The sequence below is a fragment of the Dysidea avara genome, chromosome 4 (genome assembly GCF_963678975.1).
Source record: "Dysidea avara chromosome 4, odDysAvar1.4, whole genome shotgun sequence".
NCBI classification, from domain to species: domain Eukaryota; kingdom Metazoa; phylum Porifera; class Demospongiae; order Dictyoceratida; family Dysideidae; genus Dysidea; species Dysidea avara.
The window spans coordinates 21,381,923-21,408,275 of record NC_089275.1 but is presented as its reverse complement, the minus strand read 5'-3'; the positions used below and the strand labels follow the sequence as shown (position 1 = coordinate 21,408,275).

The 26,353-nt window shown below is 38.0% G+C and overlaps 2 protein-coding genes and 1 long non-coding RNA gene across 3 annotated transcripts in view; 2 read left to right on the top strand and 1 right to left on the bottom strand.

The window, feature by feature from the left end:
* Positions 1–26,353, top strand: part of LOC136254268 (uncharacterized) — a 60,619-nt gene that overhangs the window by 34,070 nt on the left and 196 nt on the right. The gene's annotated exons all lie outside the window — the stretch shown is intronic.
* LOC136254269 (uncharacterized) lies at positions 1,961–26,278 on the top strand. Its single transcript, XR_010700407.1, has 11 exons — positions 1,961–4,619; positions 5,231–5,331; positions 9,998–10,334; positions 10,385–10,466; positions 10,516–10,731; positions 10,784–10,857; positions 24,906–25,006; positions 25,252–25,316; positions 25,375–25,403; positions 25,457–25,607; positions 25,686–26,278. It is a non-coding gene; the product is annotated as an uncharacterized lncRNA (long non-coding RNA).
* LOC136254264 (insulin-like growth factor 1 receptor) overlaps positions 11,856–26,353 on the bottom strand; it is a 250,582-nt gene continuing 236,084 nt past the window's right edge. Inside the window, exon 14 of the mRNA XM_066046928.1 lies at positions 11,856–12,177. Within this exon, the coding sequence (XP_065903000.1) occupies positions 12,084–12,177 (94 nt within the window). The 3' untranslated portion in view covers positions 11,856–12,083. The remainder of the gene's footprint in view (positions 12,178–26,353) is intronic.

Here is a 26,353-nt window from a genome sequence, read left to right as displayed (position 1 = left end):
ATTTGTAACTAGAAAAAAAGCCATATCGTAGTGAATCCTAATCCCGAGGTGAATATAGCTTGGAAGTCCCAGGACATTTGAGTCACGTTTTGTCCTGGCCAAGTGGATGTCATCCACTGACAGAATATACAGATCAGATCACGTGTATAAATTACGTGTATAAATTACGGTGGAACTTGTTTATTGTTGTTTATTGCCACCTTCACTCATTCAGCAGGTAACAGTGTATAAATTCTCAATTGGAATTGGCTTTTCAAGAGAGGTTGTCTTTCTATACTGGTGGCCATTAAGACAGGTTGTACTGATAGATAGAGTGTACATACTGGAGATGCAACAATATCCTCCATTCAGTGTCATTTGATAGTGATGCAATGGAGACTATGTATTATTGCATTTAAATAAGTACTATACTATTATATTGCATCTCTAGCACGTATTTATAACAGGAATGTTTGTTAACTGTTTTTAGACATACTGGAGCCACACCCACTCATCTGGATTCTACAAATGGAGTCATACCAAACTTGTCATCGTTCGTACTTACTTGTTACTCCCATTGTGTTTGGATGCCGTCATGTGAGACTTGCTACCATGGCGGGCCACTGGAAAACATTTTCATAGCTATAGCTAGCAGTTATATTACAGTCATTATTATTGTACAATTCTTACATTATTGTTGTGAAAAGTGTTTGGTATTCATGTGTCCTCTGTGTTTTGTAATTACATGTGTAATTTTTGTGTGGGGGTGCTATGCTATATATATAATATAAAATGCAATAATGTATGGTGGCAATTGGCTAGCTACATGTGCTAATTACTCGCAGCTTGTGTCAACAACTGGTAACCGTAACCGCAGTTGTACTCTGTGTTCATTCTTTAAGCCGCGCCCTTAGAGGGACAAATTACGTCACGGTGGGGGCGGCTAAATTTAAAACGATGGTATGCAGCACCATAGATTATATTGTGGACTATAATCTATGGCAGCACACTTCTTTGTGGCTATATCAGTGCACTGATTAACTACATAGAGCGCCAGTTCATCAATACCCAGTGACCGCAGTTTCGCTCTGCGTCATTCTTTATTCTTTAAATTATTTAATTCCGAGTAAAATTCTTAGAGAGAGCAAATTACGTGGGGGCGACTAAATTCAAATTTCAAACTAGCCATTCTCGAAAACATATGTTTCAATCTGAACGAAACTTTTAGAACAGTTTAAAGACACATTGCCCTACATGCTAAGCGAGTATTGCGGAAAACAACAATCTGGGTTTTGTATTTGGCCTCTAGGTCGACTGAGGACGACTGAAACTTCGTTTGGTGCTGAAATTACGACTGTAGGGTAATCATGTATGGTGAGATCGATGATGTGAATCTTGAGGCGATTGAGTGAATACTGAAACGATATCAGGGCAATCAATGTTTGGAATGCACAAAGGAACGCAAGGCATACACCTGCGGTTGCGTCTAACCGCATGCGATAAAAAAAATAATAAAAAATAAATAAATAAAAATGAAACATATGAAGAAGTTTTGCTCAAAAATGGAACTTTCAGGCCAGCTGCCATGACTAATTAGGTGATTTGTCCAATCAAGATCAAAGCAATTAAGCAGCTGTAATTGATTTAACTTGCTATATTTCATTTATTAAAGGCTTTACTGTTGCTGATTTTTCATTTTGTAGGTTTTGGGACATCTCTACTACACTGAGCGTCAAAGATTGGCTATTCTTCCATAGTGCCAGTTCATGACAGATGTATTGGTGTACTAGAACTTTTGCACACATACAGTGTTTCATTAATAAAATAGTTTTAAAGCACTGGATTAAGTGTGGGAAGTTATTTATAGTTAAAGATTGGCTGTGCATTGCTTGTCAAACCTAACTCGACGAACTCTGTGCCAAAACACAGCTTTAATCTTGCTCTGAATTGCCCGCATATTTTACCTCCAACTTTAGCATCGTTTTGACGAGATATACTTTACGCTGGAAGTGCTCACTATGGCTTGTTAGAAACGCTCAAGAATAGGCTACCAGAATCTAGCAGCGAATCCTGAAAAATCCAAACATGTCACGAGATATGATCGAATCTATAAGAATAGTGAAAATGCCCCATAGGAAATGTATTGAAACCAATTGTGTTCCTGTATTGTCAAAATGACGAGCGGGTTTTTTGTGTACCGAGCTTCATTTAGTATCATTCTGTTCACCATGAGTTGCTCTTTCTCATGCTACTTGGGAATCTGAAATACGTATTTGGAGTGAAAAGATACGTGAGTATAAAGTGTCTGTACAATAGAGTTTATCCACTTTATAGTGAACAAATCGGTGAGGCTGGAGCAAAAACGTAGCAAATTTCTGCAAACTTCTTGATATGCTTCCCCTTTGATGTCGGCAATCTCGATCACGAAACAATCGGCATGGATTTGCTTCACTGCTTGTGTGGTAGTTACTAGTGACACGATGAGTTCAACTCTAGAGTTTCAGAGGGATAGCGTAAGTGGCCGGTGATTACAGGCAGGCCGAAATTTGACAACGTTCGTTCCTGTAAAATCCTCACGTGTAGTGGTCGCGTTTATTTATTTGCGGCGCGCGCTTTCTACTTTACATGGCCGCGCGACTCACTACCGTGAGTCTTGATAGACTCTTTTCAGGTGAGCTGCTGCCATAGCAACATCTGCCATCTTGGAGTACAACCCATTTTGCAATCCTGGTAGCGTTGCTTTCTATAAGAGTAAAACAATACCCAGGAAGTAGAGCTTCTTTTTCTGCATTCCACAGCAAAGGTTGACCTGGTTAAATGTAGGCTTCCCCCCATGCTACCAGGGTTTCAAAACGGGTTGTACTCCAAAATGGCGGATGTTGCTATGGCAGCAGCTTACCTGAAAAGGGTCAATACTTTTGTTAAATTTTTTTTCATTTTCAAACTGACCTACTTACCCAAATTTAAAATAATTTTGCCCGCACAACATAAGATCAAATAGGTATGGCCTTACTGACTTGAATGTTAGAACAACGGGTGCCTCGTAGGCACATGCTGCAGTTAGCTCAGTATATCTGCAACCGCAATGAAAGCCATAAATCTTCACCAGCAGAACATTTTCCTGTGCGTGACTTAGGCATGACTTTGTGCTGACTAACTGAACTATGATAATTCAATTGTGGGTTTCAAATGTCTTTTTACCATAGATTGTAGGGAAGGGATTGGAAAGTGCATGTTCCATCTGTGTCTACAGACCCAGTGTCACCTTCGTCTTAGCTATTACATAGATATTGAACATATAAGATGTATATTTCTACCCACTGATGCCCTATATATATCAAAATAAACAAGTTGATGTTGTGCTGCTTCTAAAATCAGGCGCTAGTTGCATAGCTGGAAATATATTTTAACTAAGCTTCTGTTTTGTAATAATGCAGTTATTGTAATTTCGGATTTTGTAATTGGTGAATTATTTTGTAATTCTCTAATTATGTTGCTATGCATTGCTAAGGAAGCGCATCTAGAACAAACTGCTTTCAACAAATTATTACGCACATGCAGAAGTATCTTCTCAACTGTTTTATAGTTTGTTTATAGTGTTTTTCCCACAAATTCTCTCTACAAAACCTCAAGACTACCCTTCCTTTTTGTTTGCGTACGTAGTCGAGACACAACCGTAACAATCAACACCGGTTTTAGTTTCCAAACCACCAGTGGCGTAGCCAGACTTTTCGCCATGCCTGGGCAATGGGTGGGCAAGCCATTTCCCATGCAACACACGTACACATGCCCATCTTCATATGGACATCAATATAACATTTTAAAATGCTTTATGTATCATCCTACACTATACTGTATGCAAGATGACTAATATCAACCTAATATAGAAGCGAACGCCTAGCTAGCTATTGGCCTTCTAACATATTACATACATCTATAGCTACATGTGTCTTAATACCAGACTACAAAGATTCTTGAATTAAAACACGAGGCGCTCTATCACGTGATGACTATGCTCTGCCACTACAGTTGTTAGCCTAGAAAAATGGAAACAAAAAGAAAAGAATTGCTGACTGAACAAGTACTCCATACCGTTTGAACTGAGCAGTATCCACACGGATAGATGGGTGCTAATTTCACAAATATCTCTAGACTGCTTTGCCTCCCGAGTTTTGACCACACCAATAGCTACCGTGATCACTTAATCCAAATGTAAACCGTCCAGCCCACCATGCATAGTGAAACCAATTCTTTGTCCGTCACTCCTTGCCACAATGCTACGCGGTTTTTTGTAATCACGTGATCTTGCTTCTATTTATTGCCTCTTCTATTTGTGCACAATCAAGTTACTCGTAGGGAAAATCCCTTGGATAACCCCATCTCTGTTTAGCCAAAAAGAAGGAAACCATCGACGAAAATGGCACGGTGAGTGTTGTATAAGTTGTGCAGTGACTAGTTAAGTAACTTTAGCTAAATCTCGAGCTATCCAGCCCACGTCTTTATAATCACTCTAGGAGCTGATGGTGGGGCAAAGAAGTCTGATGCCCGGGCAATGCCCTGGCTTGCCCGGGTTTGGCTACGCCACTGCAAACCACGGCGCATGAATGTTAAAATGGCACAACTCGAGTCAACAAAGCAGAGTGAGTTTTTACTGTAATTGTTTACGTTCGTTCCCTTAACATTGTCTTGATGTATTCTTTTGTGTGTTAACTTGTTTTTGGTATGGCTTTCGTATGGTTTTTTTTATTTCATTACAACTGTCACGCAATAACATATTTGAAGAAACTTGTGAAATGCACCATCTCAATTAATCCTTTTCTTTAGACAGAAGATAACAGGAACAGTTAATTTTACTTGTCATTCTTATAGTTTATTGTGTAAGTTACCTATAGTGTTAATATTAAACCTATACACTTGTCCAAACAATTTTGTACGATCACTAAAGTGTCTGTGTGCTTACTGTACTTACTTTAGTATGGCTATTCGTGTATAACATGCACATATACTCAGCCATACATATACATTCAGCCTTACCAGTTAGTGTCGAAGGATGAAACTACCTGTATAATGCTTTAGCCTAGCCTAACATTGTCTGTATGTAATAAAATACTTTGTTGTACAGTACGTATGCATAAAAGTCAATATACACTAGATAAACAAGTTGAGCACTTATGTTGTATACTTTAATATTTTGCTATAAAACAGCTGTTGGATCATATAAAAACTCATCTGTTATTACTTCTGTTTCTAGATCTTCACCACAGCTGCTATTGTCACTGTCTGTAGCAAAATCATTGTCGCTGCTGCTGCTGCTGCTGTCAGGATCATCTTGATGCTGTGGCTGTGCCACTGGTAAGTTTGTACATCCTACACATGTACAGCCTGGTCCACAATGGCCTGACCGCTATTTGCACCCACAGTTATTTGTCCTGCATCCTTTCTTGCAACTACAACCTTTAGTTAAAAATATATTGTTCCTTTTATCCTTTCCATTACCTCCCAGTCAATAGCATAGTGGTCCCCATCTTTGATCCATCCACTCTGTTCTGGCAGTAGCAGAGAAGAGTAAATGTCTTGGTAGGTTGAGTTTTGCCACATCCCAACTGGACCTTATCCAGTGTCGTCATAAAGATGTATAGGTTGGGACATGGTCTTCCTCACTTAAAATTGTATTGTTATATAACTGTTTCTCTTATTTTTTGATCCAAATTTTGTGTCTTTCTGATACTGGCAGGGTATCATCCACTGAGTTGTATAGATGTATAGGCGTTTTGTGTCCTGTGAATGCAGATATGTGCCTTTTAAAGTAACAGGTCCCCACAAGACGTAGAAAGGATAAAAATCCAATATCATTATTGGTAGGAATGGTGTAATGTAATCTTCCAACAGCATTACCACCTGAAATAAAACTGGCATCAGCGTTGAAACCGGGTCGGGTCATCCGGGTCATCCGGGTCACATTTTCTCCGGGTCATCCGGGTCACATTTTCTCCGGGTCATCCGGGTCTGACCCGGTTTACAATTTATCCGGGTCTGACCCGGATTGGATCACGTGAGAAACGAAATTGTTCGTTTGGCGACGTGGAAACTTATAAACGCTATCGCGTAGCTCTTTCGTGAGCCACGCCCACTTATCACATTACCAACATACGCTCAGCCACGCTCATTTGTTAGTAAGGCCACTTCAACTAAATCTTTTGTTTCTCGGGCCCGACCGACCCTGTATTTTTCAGCATAAAATAATTATGTTAATCACGTGATCACCTTGCAAAGAGTGATAACGCCACGAAGGAGTTGCAAATTTATCTTTAAGCTCTCAAAAAGTAAAATCTCAACATATAGCTGCCTACTCACAAGTGATACAGCAACCATAATGTAGCTTAGCCACCGTTTGATTCGCAATATCACTCTTCAGCTAGCAAAATAGCCTATTTTTATTTTACCGACCTACCGACTTTTATTTGGCTGAATTTCGCCCGAGAAACAAAAGATTTAGTTGAAGTGGCCTAAGTGTAGTATGTAGCACGAAATTGAGGGTATCTATGGTGAGGGGTAGCTATTGTCAGTAGGGTGAAGACCTTTTTTTTTTGGTCTTCAACCTACAGCTAGGCTGAAGTTGCAATATTTACTCAACACGAATCGAACACTGAAAATGTAGACTCGTCCGCTCGCTCGAGACTAGCCGAAACACGTCTCGGCTTTAATCAATCCGGGTCACATCTGGGTCTGACCCGGATTGCTATATATATCCGGGTCAGTGGGTCATCCGGGTCAGCAGTAGTGACCCGGTTTCAACGTTGACTGGCATGATGCATGAAATTGTTGATGGTTGAAGCCTTGCCAAATGTCTTTTTAAAAAGACATAATCACACCCAGTACTACTATAAAATTATAGTGCCTGTATGATCACACTGAGGTTCTCTCTTGGTATACTGTGTAAATCTGGGTCTCTTTGAAAAGCTAGCTCTATGTTTTTAAGTATCAGATATTTCTTATCTACTGCATTTTGGACATTGAGCTGAATGACATAATCTTTGTTTCCAGGTACACTTAATCCGATGTTGTATACACCTGTGTCTGGTGAGCATACAAGGATCCTTGTTGCACTAGCATGTTGCCAAATTCTATAATCTGCTTCTAAGGCATTGGTGGTATACAATGGCACTTTCTCTGGTAGCACACCAGAAGTTATTAGCCACGCAAATTCATCAGTAAAACACCCACTAATTATGAGCTGTTGTTGGTTATGTATTAAGTGACGGCCCATCTGTAAAAATATAGTCCTCCAATTAATTCCACTATAGCTCTTTTACAAGTCAAACATTCCAAGAACTCTTGCCATCCTTGAGGAATTTGAGAATGAATGTTGAAAGGGTGATGTTGATGTTGCTTTTGTGATGCTTTAGTGTTAGTGTGGCGCCTGACCTGTTCAAACTGTTTTGGATTAAATTTGTTTATTGTTGGGTTATCAAATACTAGGTGGACTTCAACAACACTACCCATTTTGAAGTGCTCCAGAACATGTTGATTGTACAAAAACTTGCTGTAATCAGCCATAGTTGTTGTTCTCCTGAGTGGCTTAGTATGAATGGTGAACATTGCATCGATAATGACTGCTTGAGGTAGCCATGGTAATGGACTAACAATAACCTCTGGTTGTGCTGACTGGTAGTGTTGGTGTAGCTTTTCTGTCCAGTGACTTTTATTTGATTTGTGTGGATGGCCATTTTCATCCGCTAATGCCCTGGGTAACACACAGTATTGCTCCTGACCAGAATCAAATGCCATGCCATTTTCATAACACCACTGCAACTGATGTCGCAAACATTTGATGGTGAGTTTGTCTGCTTGTTCTTTGGATGTCATTCTCTTCTTTTTAGTTTTTGTGGAAGACATCGTCAACAACTTTTGATGCCGGAGGGAGAATTTGAATTGCTGGGTACTTCTAGTAGTCTAGTGCTAATGTATTGCCTATAAGACACTGTTCCTGTTTCTCGAAAAATCATCATATCTTTGGATTGCTCAGGAGTAGCTACTTGACCGCTAAAAACATTAACTAAACCTCTGTTCTTCTGCTCCACACTTAGTAACTCACTGCTTTCCACAAAACTGCACATTTTCTGTATATTTTCTTCCCAGTGTTGTACGTGAGATGTGCCATTACAGATCATCAAATAATCCACTGGTTCCTTGAACCTCTCAGGAAAAAGGATACGTAGGAAGTTCTTAATCCTACAGTTTAAATACAGTGATGTTTTTTGCAGGTAAGCGTTTGTTGGCCGAGTTACAGCACTCTTCATCTCCTTATTTATACACATCTCATGTGCTTCATCGAAGCCACTGCATGAAACTGTCTTCCTGTGATGTTCACAGTAAACCCACCTTCTTTCAAACATTGTAGCATATGATTTGGAAAAGCTTTATGTCTGCTGGGGATGATCCATTCATATGTGTCACGGTCAAAGGCAGCAAATAATGGAGCCATTCTCTTAAGACTAGCCAAACATAAATTCCAATTGCTGCTACAAATTGCTAAATACAATGTGATGTAGCAGTGACAGTTAACAAACACAAATTCAGCCCACAGACGCCAAACCTTGTCTTTCTCCACCATTTGATATACATAATCCTTGAAACAGAGGTTTCCTGTAGTAGTGCTTCAGTGCGTGCCATCAACTGTTGTGGTGAGCGAGACTCTTCAAGTGCTGTAGCTAAAACACACTTCACATTATCAATGAGGTAAGATGGGTCTGAATTAGCGATGTATGTATGTAGCATTTCCCTATAGAGTGTTTCCCACACTTGTAGTAGAATACAGTGTGTTCTTTTAAAATTACTGCAGGGCTCCAGGGATTTCAGTGTTGAACTTCGAAAGCCACAGCTCACTGCTAATTCTTTCAAGCCTGCATGATAGTAAACCTTCATTAGTACAGCTGATAATTCTTCAATGTATGCCAATCTCCTGGGAAAACAATTAATTTCTGAAATGCTAATCTGTACTGCCGTTTAATATTCATCAGATGTTGGTATGTTTTCCCACCGCCAACCAGCCATCCTGCTCCTTGATGTTAAACTTCTCTAGATAGGTCTTCAGCAACTATGCACATTGTCTCATCACTATCTGGATTCTCATTCACTAGTTCCATGTAATAAATCTGAGATGGTTGTATCTTCATGCTATCATTGTTTCCTAAAAAGCATCTTAAATCACTGAGGGTGTAATCAAAATCCTGACAGCGTTGAGTCACATACTTCAATGCAATGTAAGAAAAAAGCTTATGGCTAATTAGCACCTGTTCATCACCTTCTTTACCCTCCTCAAAATCCTAGTGACTGGTTATGTTGCTGCTGTGAGATGCTACTGTTGGTGTCCTTAACAAGTGATGATGTTAACTGTCTTACTGCTAACTGTACATGGTCTTTTTGGCCCTATCTTGCCAACCTTGTGAAGTGAATTCCCTGGTGATTGTTCAAAAGTATGTTCAGAGACTGTGTTGGAAGTCCCTGCTGGATCTGTACTGTAGTTTGCAGTGCAACATGCTGGTCTGGTTCACTAATGTACTTGGTGGAAGGATGGTGGTAGTTGTAGACATTTGGTCATTGTGGTAAACTTCTAACATAGAACTAGGCTGTACTATTTGCACTGTAGTACCATGGTAGCTACACTGTTGATTCCCACAATAAACAGTCGCGTGGCTTTGTAGCATATCAAAATTGTCAACAGATGCTACTGTAAACACTGCTGGAATTAATTCATCCCATAGACAATCGCTTCTTTGGATATCAGCCTACTGTGTAACAAACCTATCATGTGTGTCAGGGGAACTTGTGCATCCTAGTTGGTTGAGAATTCGTAGCAATTGTTGAGAGCCTCCACAAATTTCAACAGCATCTGCTACCAAATCATGTATCAATAACGGTTGTGTAGGATTTGCACTATACTGTAATGTATTCAACAGGTTGAATGTTCTCACTTTTTAAAGGTGTTTACTCATGTCATTATCTCTTCCCAATGTAGGATGTTTTCTCTCACGTACAATTGCAGTGATGGAAGTGATAAATTCAAGGAGTAATGATTATGATTATGATTATGATGATTATGATGTGATTTGGGTTGAGGCTTAGAAGCCTGTACACCCATTCAATTACATACATATACATACATAAATTAGATGCAATGAACAAAAACTAACTATGAATATAATTATTACATTAACATAAATCTATAGTCATAAAAGTAATTATCTATAGCTGATTTAATGGATTGATGTTTTCAAGTTTACCATCAATAACAAATGATATTGGATCATTTCTCCTTGTAGCGGATTGTCTATCAATCTCTAATCCTTTACAATGTAAGCTGCTGTATGTAATACTGAAAATTTATCTGACTGCTTGCCAGTAGTAGGTTTAACTGTGATGTCTTCAGTGGAACTATTGGCACTTAAAGCCCATGAAAGACTTACTAATAGATCAACGCCCCTACGGTAAAGAATTGTGCCGAATTTCATATGTACACACTTGTACAACATGTAGGTATTTAGATGAGTGATCAGCTGATTTAATAACCATTTACTAGAAAACAGCAAACAGCTGTCCCCAGTGTCTACAGTTACCTGTGCAGACTTAATTCTACCACTGAACTCTGTATCATATGCTTGCAAAAATACCCAACAGGCCCATGGTAGCAAAACAGCCTTTTCCATTAGTAATTTGTGTGCTACATATATGACAACTTCAAGGATAGCTTTGGTTAGTTGGTCAGTGGTATTATCATTGTACTTACTAACCCATTCTTCAATAGACTGCTGTAGTGCTGCGTTGCTGCCATGTGGGGTTGTTAAAGATTCTATGATGGAACAATGAGTCCTGTAGCAGGTAAAACATATGTAGTTGCTTGGTTTAATTTCAACATTTTGACCAGTGGTGTTTGACAAGTGTTCAGACACTTTCATAACATCTGGATTGTGCCGACAAAAATTTGTACCACTCTCAGGATTAGCACCACAGGATGCACATGTTTGACTGTGTGATGCAGAGATTGTGGTGTATGCCTTATAATAACATTGTCTGCACAGAGCAAATGGTACACCTAGATGCATAGAAAACAAAAGGTACATCAAAAAGTTTCCAGTAGTAAAAAAATGTTATGACCTAGGTGAGGATTGAAGCCGGATTGGTTTAATCACTTGGGATTAAGGGAGGCGCTCAAATCACAACAGTTGTTTTGTCTGTGGTTTTGACAGAAATGTAACTCCACTTTTCAGTAATCCTTCTCTATACCAGTGCCTTCATCACTTTATAAAGTACAAACAAAAACACATATTATTGATTGCTACCACAATATTTGAGTTGCCAGACGATGGGTGTTTAAATCTGTGTCTATACGTGCTTTGCATGCCAAGATACTATAAACTAAAAATTATCTAAGCTTTTAAAAGGTGTATGCAAAAAAGTACTGTTTAGAAAAAAAAACCTGCCAACATGTGGATTCAAAACCACGGCATCTTACAACCAGTCAAGCATTCTACCACTTGAAAAGTTTGTGCTGTGGTTTTCAAAGGAATGTAACTCGATTTTCTCTACACTATGGCCTTCTATGTGCTACAAAGGATGAACAGAAGCATGTATGAGCTCACAGTAATAATCTTAAAGTAGCTGGATGATATCAGTGCTTTGTTTAAGCATGAAATGTGTCAATATGTTCTGGAACTGGCAAGTAATCAGCACAACAGACAGACCAATGGACGACTTTTTAGCTTTACATATAATAGCTATACCTGTTTAAATTTTGACCCAAACCATTTATATTTGGGTAGGGTCATCACAACTGATCCAGGTGGACCATTTATGCTAGACATAATATAGTCCGGCCAGACTGTCAATATATTATATACAGGTGAACCAAACATTTCTTTACAAATCTTACACTTAAATATAATCAAACCATTAACACTATAAAACTAGGATCTACAAAACTATAGCCATTATAAAATTGTGGCATGAACTATTCTGTTGTAATTGACAACAACTAAAATCTACAGTGTGGTTAACTTGGGAAGAAAAACAAAGTGTATGCATATCTACTATAGAACAATATTTTGTTACTGCATCTGTTGACTGATATCTTCTGAAAGTGTACAGAAATTTGGCCTATCTTCAGCAGTAAACTTCCAGCAAGACAGCATCACGTCATACCTAGTGCATTTTATATACATATAATATGACAACTTATTCCACATACATGTTTATAGAAATTATGTTTATATATTTGATTACTATCTCACTAGGTACCTACAACGCTACAAGTGTATATGTGTGTGGCAGGGAGATTTGAGATTAAAACTCAGTACAGTACAGTTTACTTTCCACCAAAATTATCATCATACTGCAAAAACCAGCCTCATGCATGCATCATGACAACTATTATAGGTGAAAAAATATGCCTTTAAAGCAACCCACTTTCTACATTGTTTTTAAATTTAAGGAAAGCTTTTAAACGATTGACTAACTTACTGATGCCTTTAGACAATAATGGTAAACTTTAACAAACTTGATTTTTTACAGTTAGGTTTAGTTGGTGTTTTGGACCAAGGTATACATGTATCATAGACTTTGATTTGCAAGTGGTGCATTAGCTTCATGTGTAATCTAACACATTAGAATATACAATCTGTAGCGGGAATTGTTCATAATAAATAATCACTTTGCTTACTAGTTATTGGAATGGAGCACATGTTTTACCATACAATTTGTAGCTATAGGCTTGTGCCAAGTATGCTGACGTAATTATGAGTATAATAGGCCTGCAAAAACATCAAGCATTATGCAAGCTAGGGGTGGGTGGTGTTGATCAATATCATACCAAGGTATTTTAATTATAGTTATATTGCGGTGTTACTAAATACCCACTAAATATGTTTAAAATTCCATTGCATCAACAGCCTCATTGTAGACTATGCAGTGCTTACTCTTCAAGTGGGAAAACAAATTGGAGGTGTTAGCCAACAAACTTTTTGACAGAGCCAACAAACTTTTTAGACAGAGCCAACAACCTTTTAGACAGAGGTAACAAATAGCACTCTCATATTTGACTGATCTCCCATTAGTACAGTACCTTTCTAGTAGTCCCATGCTACGCTCTTTGCTAACAAGTTCTGCTATAATACTGTTTAAATAATTTGAAAACCGATAATTTCCAGTATTCTCCTGGTATTCTTGGTATGTCGGTATGTAGTATTACTAAATGTTAAATGTTTAGTGATTCGGTTTTAAAAAAATATTGCACAACAACTAAAAATCGGTATATTGCCCACCCCTAATTCCAGCACAATGATTTTCATGATGTTAATTAAAATGCACAATTAAAACAACTAATAAACAAACAATGCATTTTCTTCTTGCATTTTCATAATATTGCTGATTATCACTGATATGTACATTCTAATAAAACAGTCAACTCTCAAACATAATCTTGATTTTTTTGACATCAATTTTTTTGATCATATTAAGCTTGGTTTTTAAAAATTGCTCAAAAGCATAATAGCACTATCTTCAAAGCATAACTGACTCAAGACTAATACATCAAGCATCTTCTTTTGAAGAGGCATTATAGAAGTTCACTAATGATGAATTGTTACAAAATAAGTATAAACAAAAATTGGGAACTGAATGGATTATAGTAGAGCAGCTAAGCAAAACAAATCATTCACTTTTGATAAAAGCACCAAACTTGGTACAATATAGACTTGATTCATACTATATCATATTAGATACTGTGCCAATTATCCATCATATTATGCTTAAAGAACCTGACAAATAAATAAATAAAAATGTATTAAAGAAGCTATAATTTAAAAGTACACAATACTAGGGAAACTTTGAATCTGCATAGACAGGCAAGTAGCTGATCAAGGGAGGTGTCCATCTTGGTTATTAGCTTGCAATGTTGAAAGTACAGAGGGCCAAGGTATACAAAGCCATAGATGCATGGTACAAATGTCTCAGATCAGCACAAAGTGACTGCATGCTATTTGGGATTATATGAAGAAGGTGAAGTTGAGTATATCAATGGTGCTTGACCTAGTTTCCTACTTTTACCAGCTTTTAGTAGTTGCTTGTACATGGACATACATGCCACATGTCTGCAGCACATGCACATTAAAGACCTCTTATAAATACCCACCACACTTTACCACTTTGACCTTTAAATTAGCGAACCCATTTGGTATGGGTTAGGGTGGGGGACTATTGATATGCTTAACTTCGCCTTCTTCATATAATCCCAAATAGCATGCAATCACTTTGTGATCTGAGCCATTTGGAACTTATATTTACCAAGGCTCAGTCTCACGTATCAATGGTGTTGTTTGTAGCTTAACACTGGGGAAGTTGAGCTCATAGCACAATAAAAATTAATAATACCAGAAATAATGATTGTTCACTTATCACCCGGAGATGAAGATGAAGATAGTACTGCTCTACCAAAGGTAATATGATACTAATATCATGAGCCAATCAGTAGTAAAAATTTCTAAACACTAACTCTAAACTCCAGTCTGCAGCCTGCATGATGTCATTCATAGTAACACTCGATCTAGCAGCTGCAGATGTTGCTGCTCCCCTGACTAAATGTACTGAAAAAGTAGATACATCAATACTGGCTAGCTTAAGGGTTTTCGTTAGCCAGTGGGCAATAGTACAAGAAGCAACCGGCTTAAGTGGTCTCACAATGGCCACAAATAGCTTCATAGTATCCTTAGGTCTTAAATCAACTGTGGCAGATTCACATTGCCGGAGTGTCCCCACTTGGCACAAATTAGCATTATACGGGAAGGACGGAAAAAAGAATTCCAACTAAGGAATTTTTCCTGAGAAGACTGTTTTGCTAAGGTTGATGGCAAAAACTCTACCCCTTCTGGCTTATAACAACATCTGTCCAATTGTAAAGAAGCCAAATCTACTGAATGGGATGGTCTTGTAAGCCCTAACTAATAACATTACCAGTTTGAACGTGAGAAGCTTCAATGATAGTGTGAAAGCTATTCGTTGTGGGATCAAGTTACACCTGCAGCCACATGCCAGGTAACATGAGGTATGGCGAAGTGCCAGTCTAGCTCAGTAGCAGCATTGAATGTTATATTATCTGATACGCCTGAATAGGAATTAAGTAATGGAAGTGATGATGACTATAATGTTAGTGAAGACCAGGATTGTGAAGTAGTAGCGTCTGACCAGGACTGCAATGAGGTTAATAACAATGATTCACTCCTCAACCTCAGCTGTATCACTGTTGAGCATTCTGAAAGCACCCAGACTATCAGATTTAACTAGGAAAAGAAAACTAGCAGTAAATCCCCCACCTAAAGTAAAGGTAAACATTCTTCTGCTGGAAGAACTTCTAAGGCAGCTGTCAACGTAAAACCAGACCAGCATGTGAAGCAGAATTCTGGTGAGCACTTCACAGTCTCAAATGGGAAATTGTTTTGTGAAGCATGCAGAGAACAGTTAAATATAAAGAAAAGCAGGATAATAAACCATATTCAGTCAACAAAACACAAAGATGGAAAAGCCAGGCTACAGCAAAAGGAGAAGAGAATGAATAATGCAAGCGTTACTGAGATACAATGAGTCGCAACATACTCAAGGTAAAACACTTCCCTTAGAGCATCAGGCATACCGTGTTAAAGTAGTAAGAACATTACTTTGTGCAGCTGTGCCACTAAATAAGCTAGACAAATTTTGAAACCTTTTGGAAGAAAGTGCTTTTAGTCTATCTGACAGACGTTTTATGTCTGATCATATTCTCTTTATCCTCACAAGAGAGAGCAACAATCAAAAGTGAACTGACAGATAAATACGTATCTGTTACATTTGATGTTATTATACGTCTAGGAGAGGCTATAGCAGTGGTAGTGAGATTTGTCAGTGATGAATGGACTTTGGAACAACGTCTAGTTAAGTTACAAATACTTGCAAAAAATATGAAAGGAGCTAGAGAGCTAATACATATTCTAGCCACTGAAAATTCCATTGATCCATCTCACCTTGTAGCAGCTATGCATGACCGTGTGTCAGTCAGTGATGCTGCTATGAAGATAGTTAAAATAATCTATCCAAATTATTTGATATTAGATGTTTCTCTCATACACTTGATCTGGTAGATGAACATTTTCATATGCCAACTCTTAGTGAATTCGAAGTTCTGTTGGTGAGTTTATTTGCCCATAGTCCTAAAGTCCATATGCTTTGGAAGGATCATATGTCTTTGTCAATGCCAAGTTACAGTCCCACTCGGTGGTGGAGCAGATGGGAAGTATACAAGCAGTTAATGGTACAATTTGGTGACCTTGAGGAATTTCTTACAAGTAACAGTGATATATCTCCTACCACTAGAACAAAGCTTCTGTCATTTTTCTCTGATTCCTCAAAGAAAGCTAACCTACAAATTGAATTGGCAGCAACTGTAGATTATGGTGAACCATTTGTTAAGGCAATGTATCAACTTGAAGGTGATGGACCATTAGCCATTGAATGTTATGAGCCTGTGGAGTGTGTGTCACATAGCGTTGAACTAGCTTATGCACCAAACATTGAAGCAGTTGCCAAACTCTTGTCTCATGGCTCACAAACTGTTAAGCAAAAGTTACTCAATCATATATACTAAAACATGTGTTCAGCCTGCTCATAGCTACCTAAAACAAAAACAGCCTTGGGGCTGTAAAAAAGGGTGCTGCCAAGCAAAGTAGAATCAATCAAACAAGCTTATTCAACATGACTGATAAGAACAAGGACTGATATCAAGTTGCGGCCAAGTAGATTGGAATATTACCATGATTAATCTGTCATACAACTGGTAAGAACAAGGACTGATATCAAGTTGCGGCCAAGTGAATTTTAAAAAAGCAGCCAAATGACAATTTAATAACAGTCGCATGTGTATTTGCTCTAGTTTTATTATATAGCTATAGCTAGATACAAAGAGAATGGGTAATACTGCATTCATTTGGCTGCAACTTGATATCAGTCCTTGTCCTTACCAGTTGTTTAACAGATTGATCCAATCTACTTGGCCGCAACTTGATATCAGTCCTTGTTCTTACCAGTCATGTTGAATAAGCTTGTTTGATTGATCCTACTTTGCTTGGCAGCGCCCTTTTTTACAGCCCTAAGGCTGTTTTTGTTTTAGGATATCACACATTTTTATCACCGAGCAAGACAAAAAAATTAATGCATAAAGCAAATAGCTATATAGTTTCATACAAGCCACCTTTGGATATCACAACAGCTTCAACAGTTATTGTGTGTATTACATCATAGCTTGGGACATGAAGTTGCAAAACCAAAGAATGCAGTTTGGTACAAGTAGGTAGCTTGTCAGTGCTGCAGGGTATGGCTTCTAGGCATCATTAATACCATCAGTTAACAGATTGAATAAAGGCAATTTCCCGGTGGTGAGAATGTGCCCCAAACTTCTTATTATACTGGATTGTCCCTTGAAATGCACAACCAAACCTGTATCATGGGCTGCGTTAGCTACTTCAGACTCATTATTAAATAACAACTGAATAACAAACACTTACAAGAATAGCACGTACGATAGCAAGTTCATTGAGTTCACTACACTGATCATGTTTTCCTAGCATTGACGCTTATGGCCAAATTTCCACTGAGCTTACCAACTGTAAATAAATGCTACTGTAGTTAGAGGTGTCTTAAATTAAGATAGGGTTCTAAAAGACCGCAAAATAAATCAGCAATTAGCTTAGGCGACGTTATTATCCTATGAGCACACTTATGGAAATTAACTCACCACTTCCCAGAAAAATGGCAGGTCATAATCAAGTGAAACTACTCCATATGTTTAATTACAAATCAAAGGTTGTCCCATGAAGCGTAAGAGTGAATGAAACAAACTTTGAGAAAATTGCTTATGGTGACTCTCGCAAGAGAGGTGGAGTTCCAAGATATGTACTGAAGAAACTTAACTAGCCAAAGAACTTGTGATAGCAATCCAAGGCTGTGGAACTATCACAGTGTAAGATATAAGAGTAAAAAAAATGGGTAGCTCATGCTAACGAGTATACAAAGGAGGAGAAGGAGAAGAATGAGAATACGACGTTCTCAGCAAAATTTCATGCGGTGTTACTAAAATATAACAGGGATTACTTACTTAGTAAAATGCTTATATAAAAATATACCAAAGGTTTTGTTGTATCGTGAGTTTTTTTTACAAAAGAATAGTTTTAAAGGTAGGTTTTAGGTGTGCGTTCTATTAGAGTTAGTCTTTCACGTAAATAACTCATGGTAGTTGCGTGTCCTACTTTCCTTGGCCGCGCGACTTACTATCGTGAGTCTTGATTACAGACGACAATTATCATCAAGCTTAAAAGTTCCTCTGATTGCTTTCAATGCTGCAAGATTATTTACCCCTAAAATGGTTCATATGTTGAAGCCCACTCTGGCAATGATCGATAATGCACTTACAGTGTTTCCATTCCTGAAAGAAAAATATCTGGCCTCAAACAAGAGTTACCTCTTTATCTTACAAAAAGTGGTGATAATTTTGAATCTACTGACCACCCCAAAAACACCTTTGCCATAAAAAAAGGTGCGTCCAAGAAACTACAAATACCTGGAATTAACCCAATGTAAAAAAAAACAAACAGCTCAGCTGAAGAGAAAAATAACTGGTAACTTAAACAGCTGATATCTGGAGCGGCCAAGAATACAACTAACTACAAATACTAAAGTTTTAAACTTTTAATCCATACAAGAACACCTTGGCTGTAAAGCAGGTGCTTATACAATTATACATGAAAGTAAAACTAACTGGCAACTGAAACAGCTGATATCTGAAGCAGCCAAGAATGTATGTTCATATACAACTAATTCAAAATTATAACATTGAACCTTTATCATTCAGCTGTGTTCTAAATTCACTCTTGCTGCATCCTTAAGTAATTTCTTTTAATTCTATAATTGGCTGGTAATTTGGCCGCCTTTTTTGTTCTATATACTGACTATTAAAAAAGGCGGCCAAATTACCAGCCAATTATAGAATTAAAAGAAATTACTTCAGGATGCAGCAAGAGTGAATTTAGAACACAGCTGAATGATAAAGGTTCAATGTTATAATTTTGAATTAGTTGTATATGAACATACATTCATGGCCGCTTCAGATATCAGCTGTTTCAGTTGCCAGTTAGTTTTATTTTCATGTATGATTGTATCTAATCCAAAACAGCCAAGCTGTAAAAAAAGTGTGCGGCCCTCAAAAAGGCTATGATGAAAAAAAAAGTGAAATCCAAGGTGGCGGCCAAGATATGGCTGTGATGGTAGGTTAATGGTAAAAAATTTAATAACGACAATTCAGGTGAATTTTGGTGCCAATTGATTTCACATCTTTTTTCACCATAGCCTTTTTGAGGGCCGCACACTTTTTTTACAGCTTGGCTGTTTTGGATTAGATTTCACTTCTTTTTGTATTTGCATACCCCAAAGCCGGCCTATGGCCGGCTTTGGGACTTTTTTAACCTATATTTTTTTCTTTGCTACAGGAAGAAGAAAAGATGAAGCAGATGTACTTTAGATATTTCTGATTTTATCAGTAAATGTACAAATTATATATGTAATACATATATTTATCACAGAACTCTCCATGGTGGTTTCTTTGTAACTGAACAATCTACAAGGTGACTTCTTCTAGCTGCTCTCTCTACAGGGTGAATTGTTTGTAGCTGAACTATCTACAAGGTAACTTCTTCTAGCTGATCTCTCTACAGGGTGATTTGTTTGTAGCTGAATTCTGTACAGGTGGTTTGTTTGCAGCTGAGCTCTTTACAGAATGGTTTCTTTGTAGCTGAACTCTCTACAAGGTAACTTCTTGTAGCTGAACTCTCTACATGGTGGTTTGTTTGTAGCTGAACTCTCTACAAGGTGACTTCTTCTAGCTGATCTTTCTACAGGGTGATTTGTTTGTAGCTGAACTATCTACAAGGTAACATCTTCTAGCTGATCTTTCTACAGGGTGATTTGTTTGTAGCTGAACTATCTACAAGATAACTTCTTCTAGCTGATCTCTCTACAGGGTGATTTGTTTGTAGCTAAATTCCGTACAGGTGATTTGTTTGCAGCTGAACTCTTTACAGAATAGTTTCTTTGTAGCTGAACACTCTACGAGGTAACTTCTTCTAACTGATCTTTCTACAGGGCAATTTGCTTGTGGCTGAATTTTCTACAGGGTGATTTCTTTGCAGCTGAACTCTCTACATGGTGGTTTCTTTGTAGCTGAGCTCTCTACAAAGTAATTTCTTCTAGCTGATCTCTCTACAGGGTGATTTGTTTGTAGCTGAATTCTCTACACGGTGGTTTCTTTGTAACTGAACTCTCTACAAGGTAACTTCTTCTAGCTGATCTCTCTACAGGGTTATTTGTTGGTAGCTGAATTCTGTATATAGGTGATTTGTTTGCAGCTGAGCTCTTTACAGAATGGTTTCTTTGTAGCTGAACTCTCTACAAGGTGACTTCTTCTAGCTGAACTCTCTACATGGTGGTTTGTTTGTAGCTGAATTCTCTACAAGGTGACTTCTTGTAGCTGATCTTTCTACAGGGTGATTTGTTTGCAGCTGAACTACCTACAAGGTAACATCTTCTAGTTGATCTCTCTACAGGGTGATTTGTTTGTAGCTGAACTATCTACAAGATAACTTCTTTTAGCTGATCTCTCTACAGGGTGATTTTTTTGTAGCTGAATTCTGTATAGGTGATTTGTTTGCAACTGAACTCTCTACAAAGTAACTTCTTCTAGATGATGTCTCTACAGGGTCACTAGTTTGTAGCGGAATTCTCTACATGGTGGTTTCTTTGCAACTGAACTCTCTACAAGGTAACTTCTTCTAGCTGATCTTTCTACAGGGTGATTTGTTTGTAGCTGAATTCTGTACAGGTGATTTGTTTGCAGCTGAGCTCTTTACAGAATGGTTTCTTTGTAGCTGAACTCTCTACATGGTAACTTCTTCTAGCTGATCTCTCTACAGGGTGACTTGTTTGTAGCTGATCTCTATACAGGTTACTTGTTTCTAGCTGATCTCTTGAATTCTCTTCAGGGTGACTGCTCTATTAGGATGATTGCTCTATTAGAGTATCTCGATCTCGCACTTGCTACACCAAGTTGGATTTCGTGTTATAAATGTGGTTTTATGTGTGATTCTTCTACACCATTGAAGAGCCTTTCTAAGATGATTACTCCATCTATACAGCGATTTTCAAAGCATTACCTCAAGCGATTTATCTGGTAGGCGTGGCAAGCAGTAGTTTTTTTATTAGCTAATCTCGATTGCGTAATTGTTACACACTGTTGGTTTGTTCGTTGTATCTTCCTGGTTTTTAGCTCGATTTCTTTCAAACCACAAAAGGTTTGAGGTTCAATAGTTAACCTATTCACCCACCGATTTTCAGCTTTTTACCATACGCGGTTTACCCTGTAGGTGTGACAACATATTGGTGTTATTTGTCGTGAATAATTGCTCATAACTCTTTGCCTGTTTATTGTATTCCAGCCAAAGTTGATGCCGAGATGCGCCTTTGCACCCCCCTTCTGTGTGCCAAATTTCAAGGCAATCGGATATGGCGTTCGCGTTTTATAGCAGTTTTTGTAAGTGTGCGACAATAGGAAGAAAAATAAGAAGAAGAAACTAAGCCAATTTTTGAAGTCGCATATCTCTTGAATGCTTGAAGCGATTTCGCTCACATTTGGAATGTGGAGTACTGAAGTTGGAGGGCGTGTCCACAGCAAAAATCGTCTTGTTTCATCAAGGCAGAACAGTGCTATGGAGGTGCGAAAATTGCGTTTTTGTTCTTCCTGTCAATATACTCATGGGTATTGCGCGCCGGCTTCTTGGGCCGCATGACACACTACCGTGTGTCTTGATAAGCACCTGCTTTACAGCCAAGGTGTTCTTGTATGGATTAAAAGTTTAAAACTTTAGTATTTGTAGTTAGTTGTATTCTTGGCCACTCCAGATATCAGCTCTTTAAGTTACCAGTTATTTTTCTCTTCAGCTGAGCTGTGTTTTTTTTTACATTGGGTTAATTCCAGGTATTTGTAGTTTCTTGGACGCGCCTTTTTTTACAGCGAAGGTGTTTTTGGGGTGGATATCACTTATTTTTGTCAGTGATAGGCTCTACAAATTGGTGAAAAGATAAATTTTAGATGATATTTAAAAATGAGCAATGCAGAATATTATCTTGGAGAGTCAAAGATGCACCTGTCATCTTGTCTGACAGTGTTATAAAAGCCACACATACTAATGAAGTTTCATAACACCGTAAATTCAGAAGTATGAGTTTACAGTGTAGTATGACTGTTCTATTAGAGTAAATCTATCTTTACTGCATGTGATAATTACTGTATCTCATATCTAAATGCTTCAGAGACCTTATGCTCAAAAGTAAACTTGCAAGTGCCTAATTAGTTCACAGTTGCTATATACACAGCTATAAATACATAATATTGTCACTATTATCAAGAGTCCTTAATAAGAGTACAATATGGACTCTTAATTGTTATTATCATACAGTGTTTTATAATCATTTTTTAATACTATGATCACAACTTCAGAAAGGAATAGAGGTCTCATGATCAATCATCAAGACTAAGGGAGATGGAATAGAGCTGCAGAGAAAGGAATAGAGGTCTCATGATCAATCATCAAGACTAAGGGAGATGGAATAGATATGGATATGCAATGCCAGTACTAACCCCTCAAGGATGTCATGGTGCAGTATAGATACAACCAGCTAGTGCATAAGACCAGAGCCTCGATCATCACCTTTTGACTGAAATGAAGCAAATTTTTATACCTGATGAAGCAGTTAAAACTAAAAAGTAGTAGTATTTATACTTTCCTGAGGGAGCAAGACCACAGACACCTTTGCCTGTTTAGCAGAATAATAGGATTGAGTCTTATTAGCTACCACTGTCACCTTTATTCTGGTGGCCCGGACTATCAGCTGCATAATACAGTAGCTGTAGAAAATGCTAGTTAATGCCCCTAGGCAGAGCTATAAGGGTGGCATTTTTCCCTACCATCACAGTAGTTCTTCTTGCAGTTCTTTGCCTGGCCATCAACTGTTGTCAAAACATCAATCTCGTCCCCTAGACCCTTCCTCAAGCATGCTTATCACACAAAAATAACTTATAGTTTAGCAGTGCACAAACAATTCTTGATAGTTTATACTATATTCAGGGCTGGAGGAAGCATCAAATTATTGGTCAGGCAAAGCTATCAAAATAACTTGGTAACTTTTCATGGATAACTTACTGTTACAGTAAAATATTGGTCAGGCTCTTGCCTGGGCTGCCTGGGCACTTCTCCCAGCCCTGATATTAAAGTACACATGCATACCACCAGAATCCAGATTGACAACTATAACGTACCCCAAAAAGTAGTATGTGCAGCATCAGTTGATGATTTTAAGAAATTGATTGACCAGTATTCATCTAACACTATGTATATGTGTATGAAATTAGTCTGATTGTACTTTTTTACCTGGTGATCAGATGCAACAGGCTGTTTAGCCTTACAAATTACCTGTAATAAATAATAATAATAACTTTTATGTGAACTACGTAGGGGAAATCTCGTGGAAAGTCCCTAATCACCTTAAGCAGACACACGAGATACGTGGTTTTAAATTGAATGTTTAAGAAAAAACTCGATGGTGAGGTGTACTTTAATGAGAAACTCGTCCCGCCTCGTGAGAAACTACACCGCTTGAGCAATGTTTGAAGAAGTAAGAGTCTAGAATACTGAGGTACTCGATGATATATGGCAGTCTTGAAGGCTAACGAAACGAGGAGTGAAGTTTGCGTAAAGTCACATCGCCACACACTGATTCACTGTGCTTGTGCGATAGGGTTTTTGGACCTGTCCACCAGATGTTGAAAGGAAATTCATTACACCAGATGTTGAAAGGAAATTCATTCCAACTTGTGAAGTTATTGATGTACTCATTCAGTGTTGGGGTCCACGGGGACATTGATGATTATTTACCAGTCCGTTGTAAGTAATGTCACAACAGAAGGAAAGGAACCATTTTCATACCCCTATGGCATACTAATTTTCCAGATCAGTTTATATACACTCAACCACAGAAATGTAGAACTTTAGTTGCAGGTGGATAATAAACACCTTTTTACTCAGTTACAAGAGATTCACCCAGCTGGGATAAAATGTTGAAGTGAATGTCATTAGAAGTGGAAAATAAACACCTTTTTACTCAGTTACAAGAGATTCGCCCAGTTGGGATAAAATGTTGAAGTGAATGACATTAGAGGTGGAAAATAAACACCTTTTACTCAGTTACAGGAGATTCACTCAGCTGCAATAAAATGTTGAAGTGAATGTCATTAGAGGTGGAAAATAAACACCTTTTTACTCAGTTACAGGAGATTCACCCAGCTGGGATAAAATGTGACCGGATTTGCGAAAAGGGGTCTTCCACACACATCCAATTCTATGAACTTGAAAGACCATAACTCAGTGTTCAAGTAACATATAAACCTGAAATGTTCTCCATCCATTCAGCTCTGTTGGTACTCACTGCTGACCAAGTGTCAAGCCATTAGCCTTTTCCAATCTAAAGTTATGGATTGTCAAAGTTGATAAATTGGATGTGTGTGGAAGATCCCTTTTCGCAAATCCGGTCACAAATGTTGAAGTGAATGTCATTAGTACCAACTTTTTGTTAGCCGGTATTGGACAATTCCAAGTGTCCAGATTATACAGTTGTCCTCATGTTCAAGTTTACACATTTAGGCAAGTTCCACAACATCCTATAATCTATTACTATATCAGTGTGGAATAATGCTATTTTTCAATACTGGTGTATTGTATTTAACACCCGCGTGTTGGTTGTTGCAGGCCATCTGGTCATACCGGTTTATCCACTAGCAGTTGGATGTGATCATGGTGCGTAAGTTGAGACCATGCAGGAACAAAGATACAAGTGTCATGAATTTCAGGTCAGTTGACGTGCAGAGGAATTGTATTATTGCAATCGTTCTTTTTGTAGTTCTCAATTATCAGTGACCAGGTTGTGATAGTGTACTTTTGTTTGACAAATGTCCTAATGTTCTGGTTTACATGCTTACCCAACAGTTATGTTATTTACTTAACCTGGGATATAATTTTTTGTTCATTTTGATTATCCATTCTATTATTGGTACAGCCTGACATATTGATTTTTTACATTCTCTTTTCAATTCAGTGCCTGGTGGATTGTTTCGTCAGATATTGAAACAGGTGTCTTTGGTGTTGCGACCGATATTCCAGGTTGGTTGCATGTTTGTTTAATTAAGGTTAACTTCAGTGCCTGCTTATTCTTTTACAGGTCTCGGTATCAAGTGTCATGAATTTTAGGTCAGTTGACGTACAGAGGATTTGTATTATTGCAATTGTGCTTTCTTTTGTAGTTATCGATTATCAGTGTATAAGCTTACTAGTGACATGAAGGGTGTGAATTTCCGGGCCAGTCTACTCAGATGTATCAGGCATAGTGTTCCGATGGGACCAAACAAATATCCAGTGAAGACTGTAGTGGCATCAAGGGTGTTAATTTCCAAGGTCAGTTTACATGTTGTGATTTTAGTGATTTTTTCCTAGTACCCAGATGTTAAGTGTATTGTATTTAATACCCACCAGTTATGTTTTTAAATTATGGCATATCAGTGTGGACAGTGCAACAGTAAGCCTTCTGTGTTGTAGTAAGTATTTGTTTCATAATCATGCTGTTGTCCCGGAGTGGCACAATTTTCGGTCAACCAGCTGCAATGTGAATCCAGTAGCACAAACATTGTATTATGACCAGGTTGTGATAGCATACTTTTGTTTGACTGATGTCCTAATGTTCTGGTTTATAGTATTTATTTCCTAGTACCCACATTTTTTATTTAATGCCCGTTAATGTGGATAGTGCAACAGTAAGCTTTCTGTGTTGTTGTAACTATTTGTTTCATATGCTGTTGTGCCAGCATGGTCAGTTTTCAGGAAACCAGTGTGAAGTCCAGTGGTACAAACATTGTGTTATGACCAAGTTGTGATAGTGTACTTTTGTTTGACTAATGTCCTAATGTTCTGGTTTACATGCTTACCCAACAAGTTACTTGCCCAACAAGTTAGTTTCAACAAGTTAGTTTCAACTTGCCCAACAAGTTAGTTTCATGGCCTGGGCTACAATTTTTGTTCATTTTGATTATCCGTCCTATTATTGGTACAGCCTGGCATATTGATTTTTTAGTACATTCTCTTATTAATTCAGTACCTGCTGGATTGTGTCATCAGATAAGATACAAGTGTCTTTGGTGTTGCGA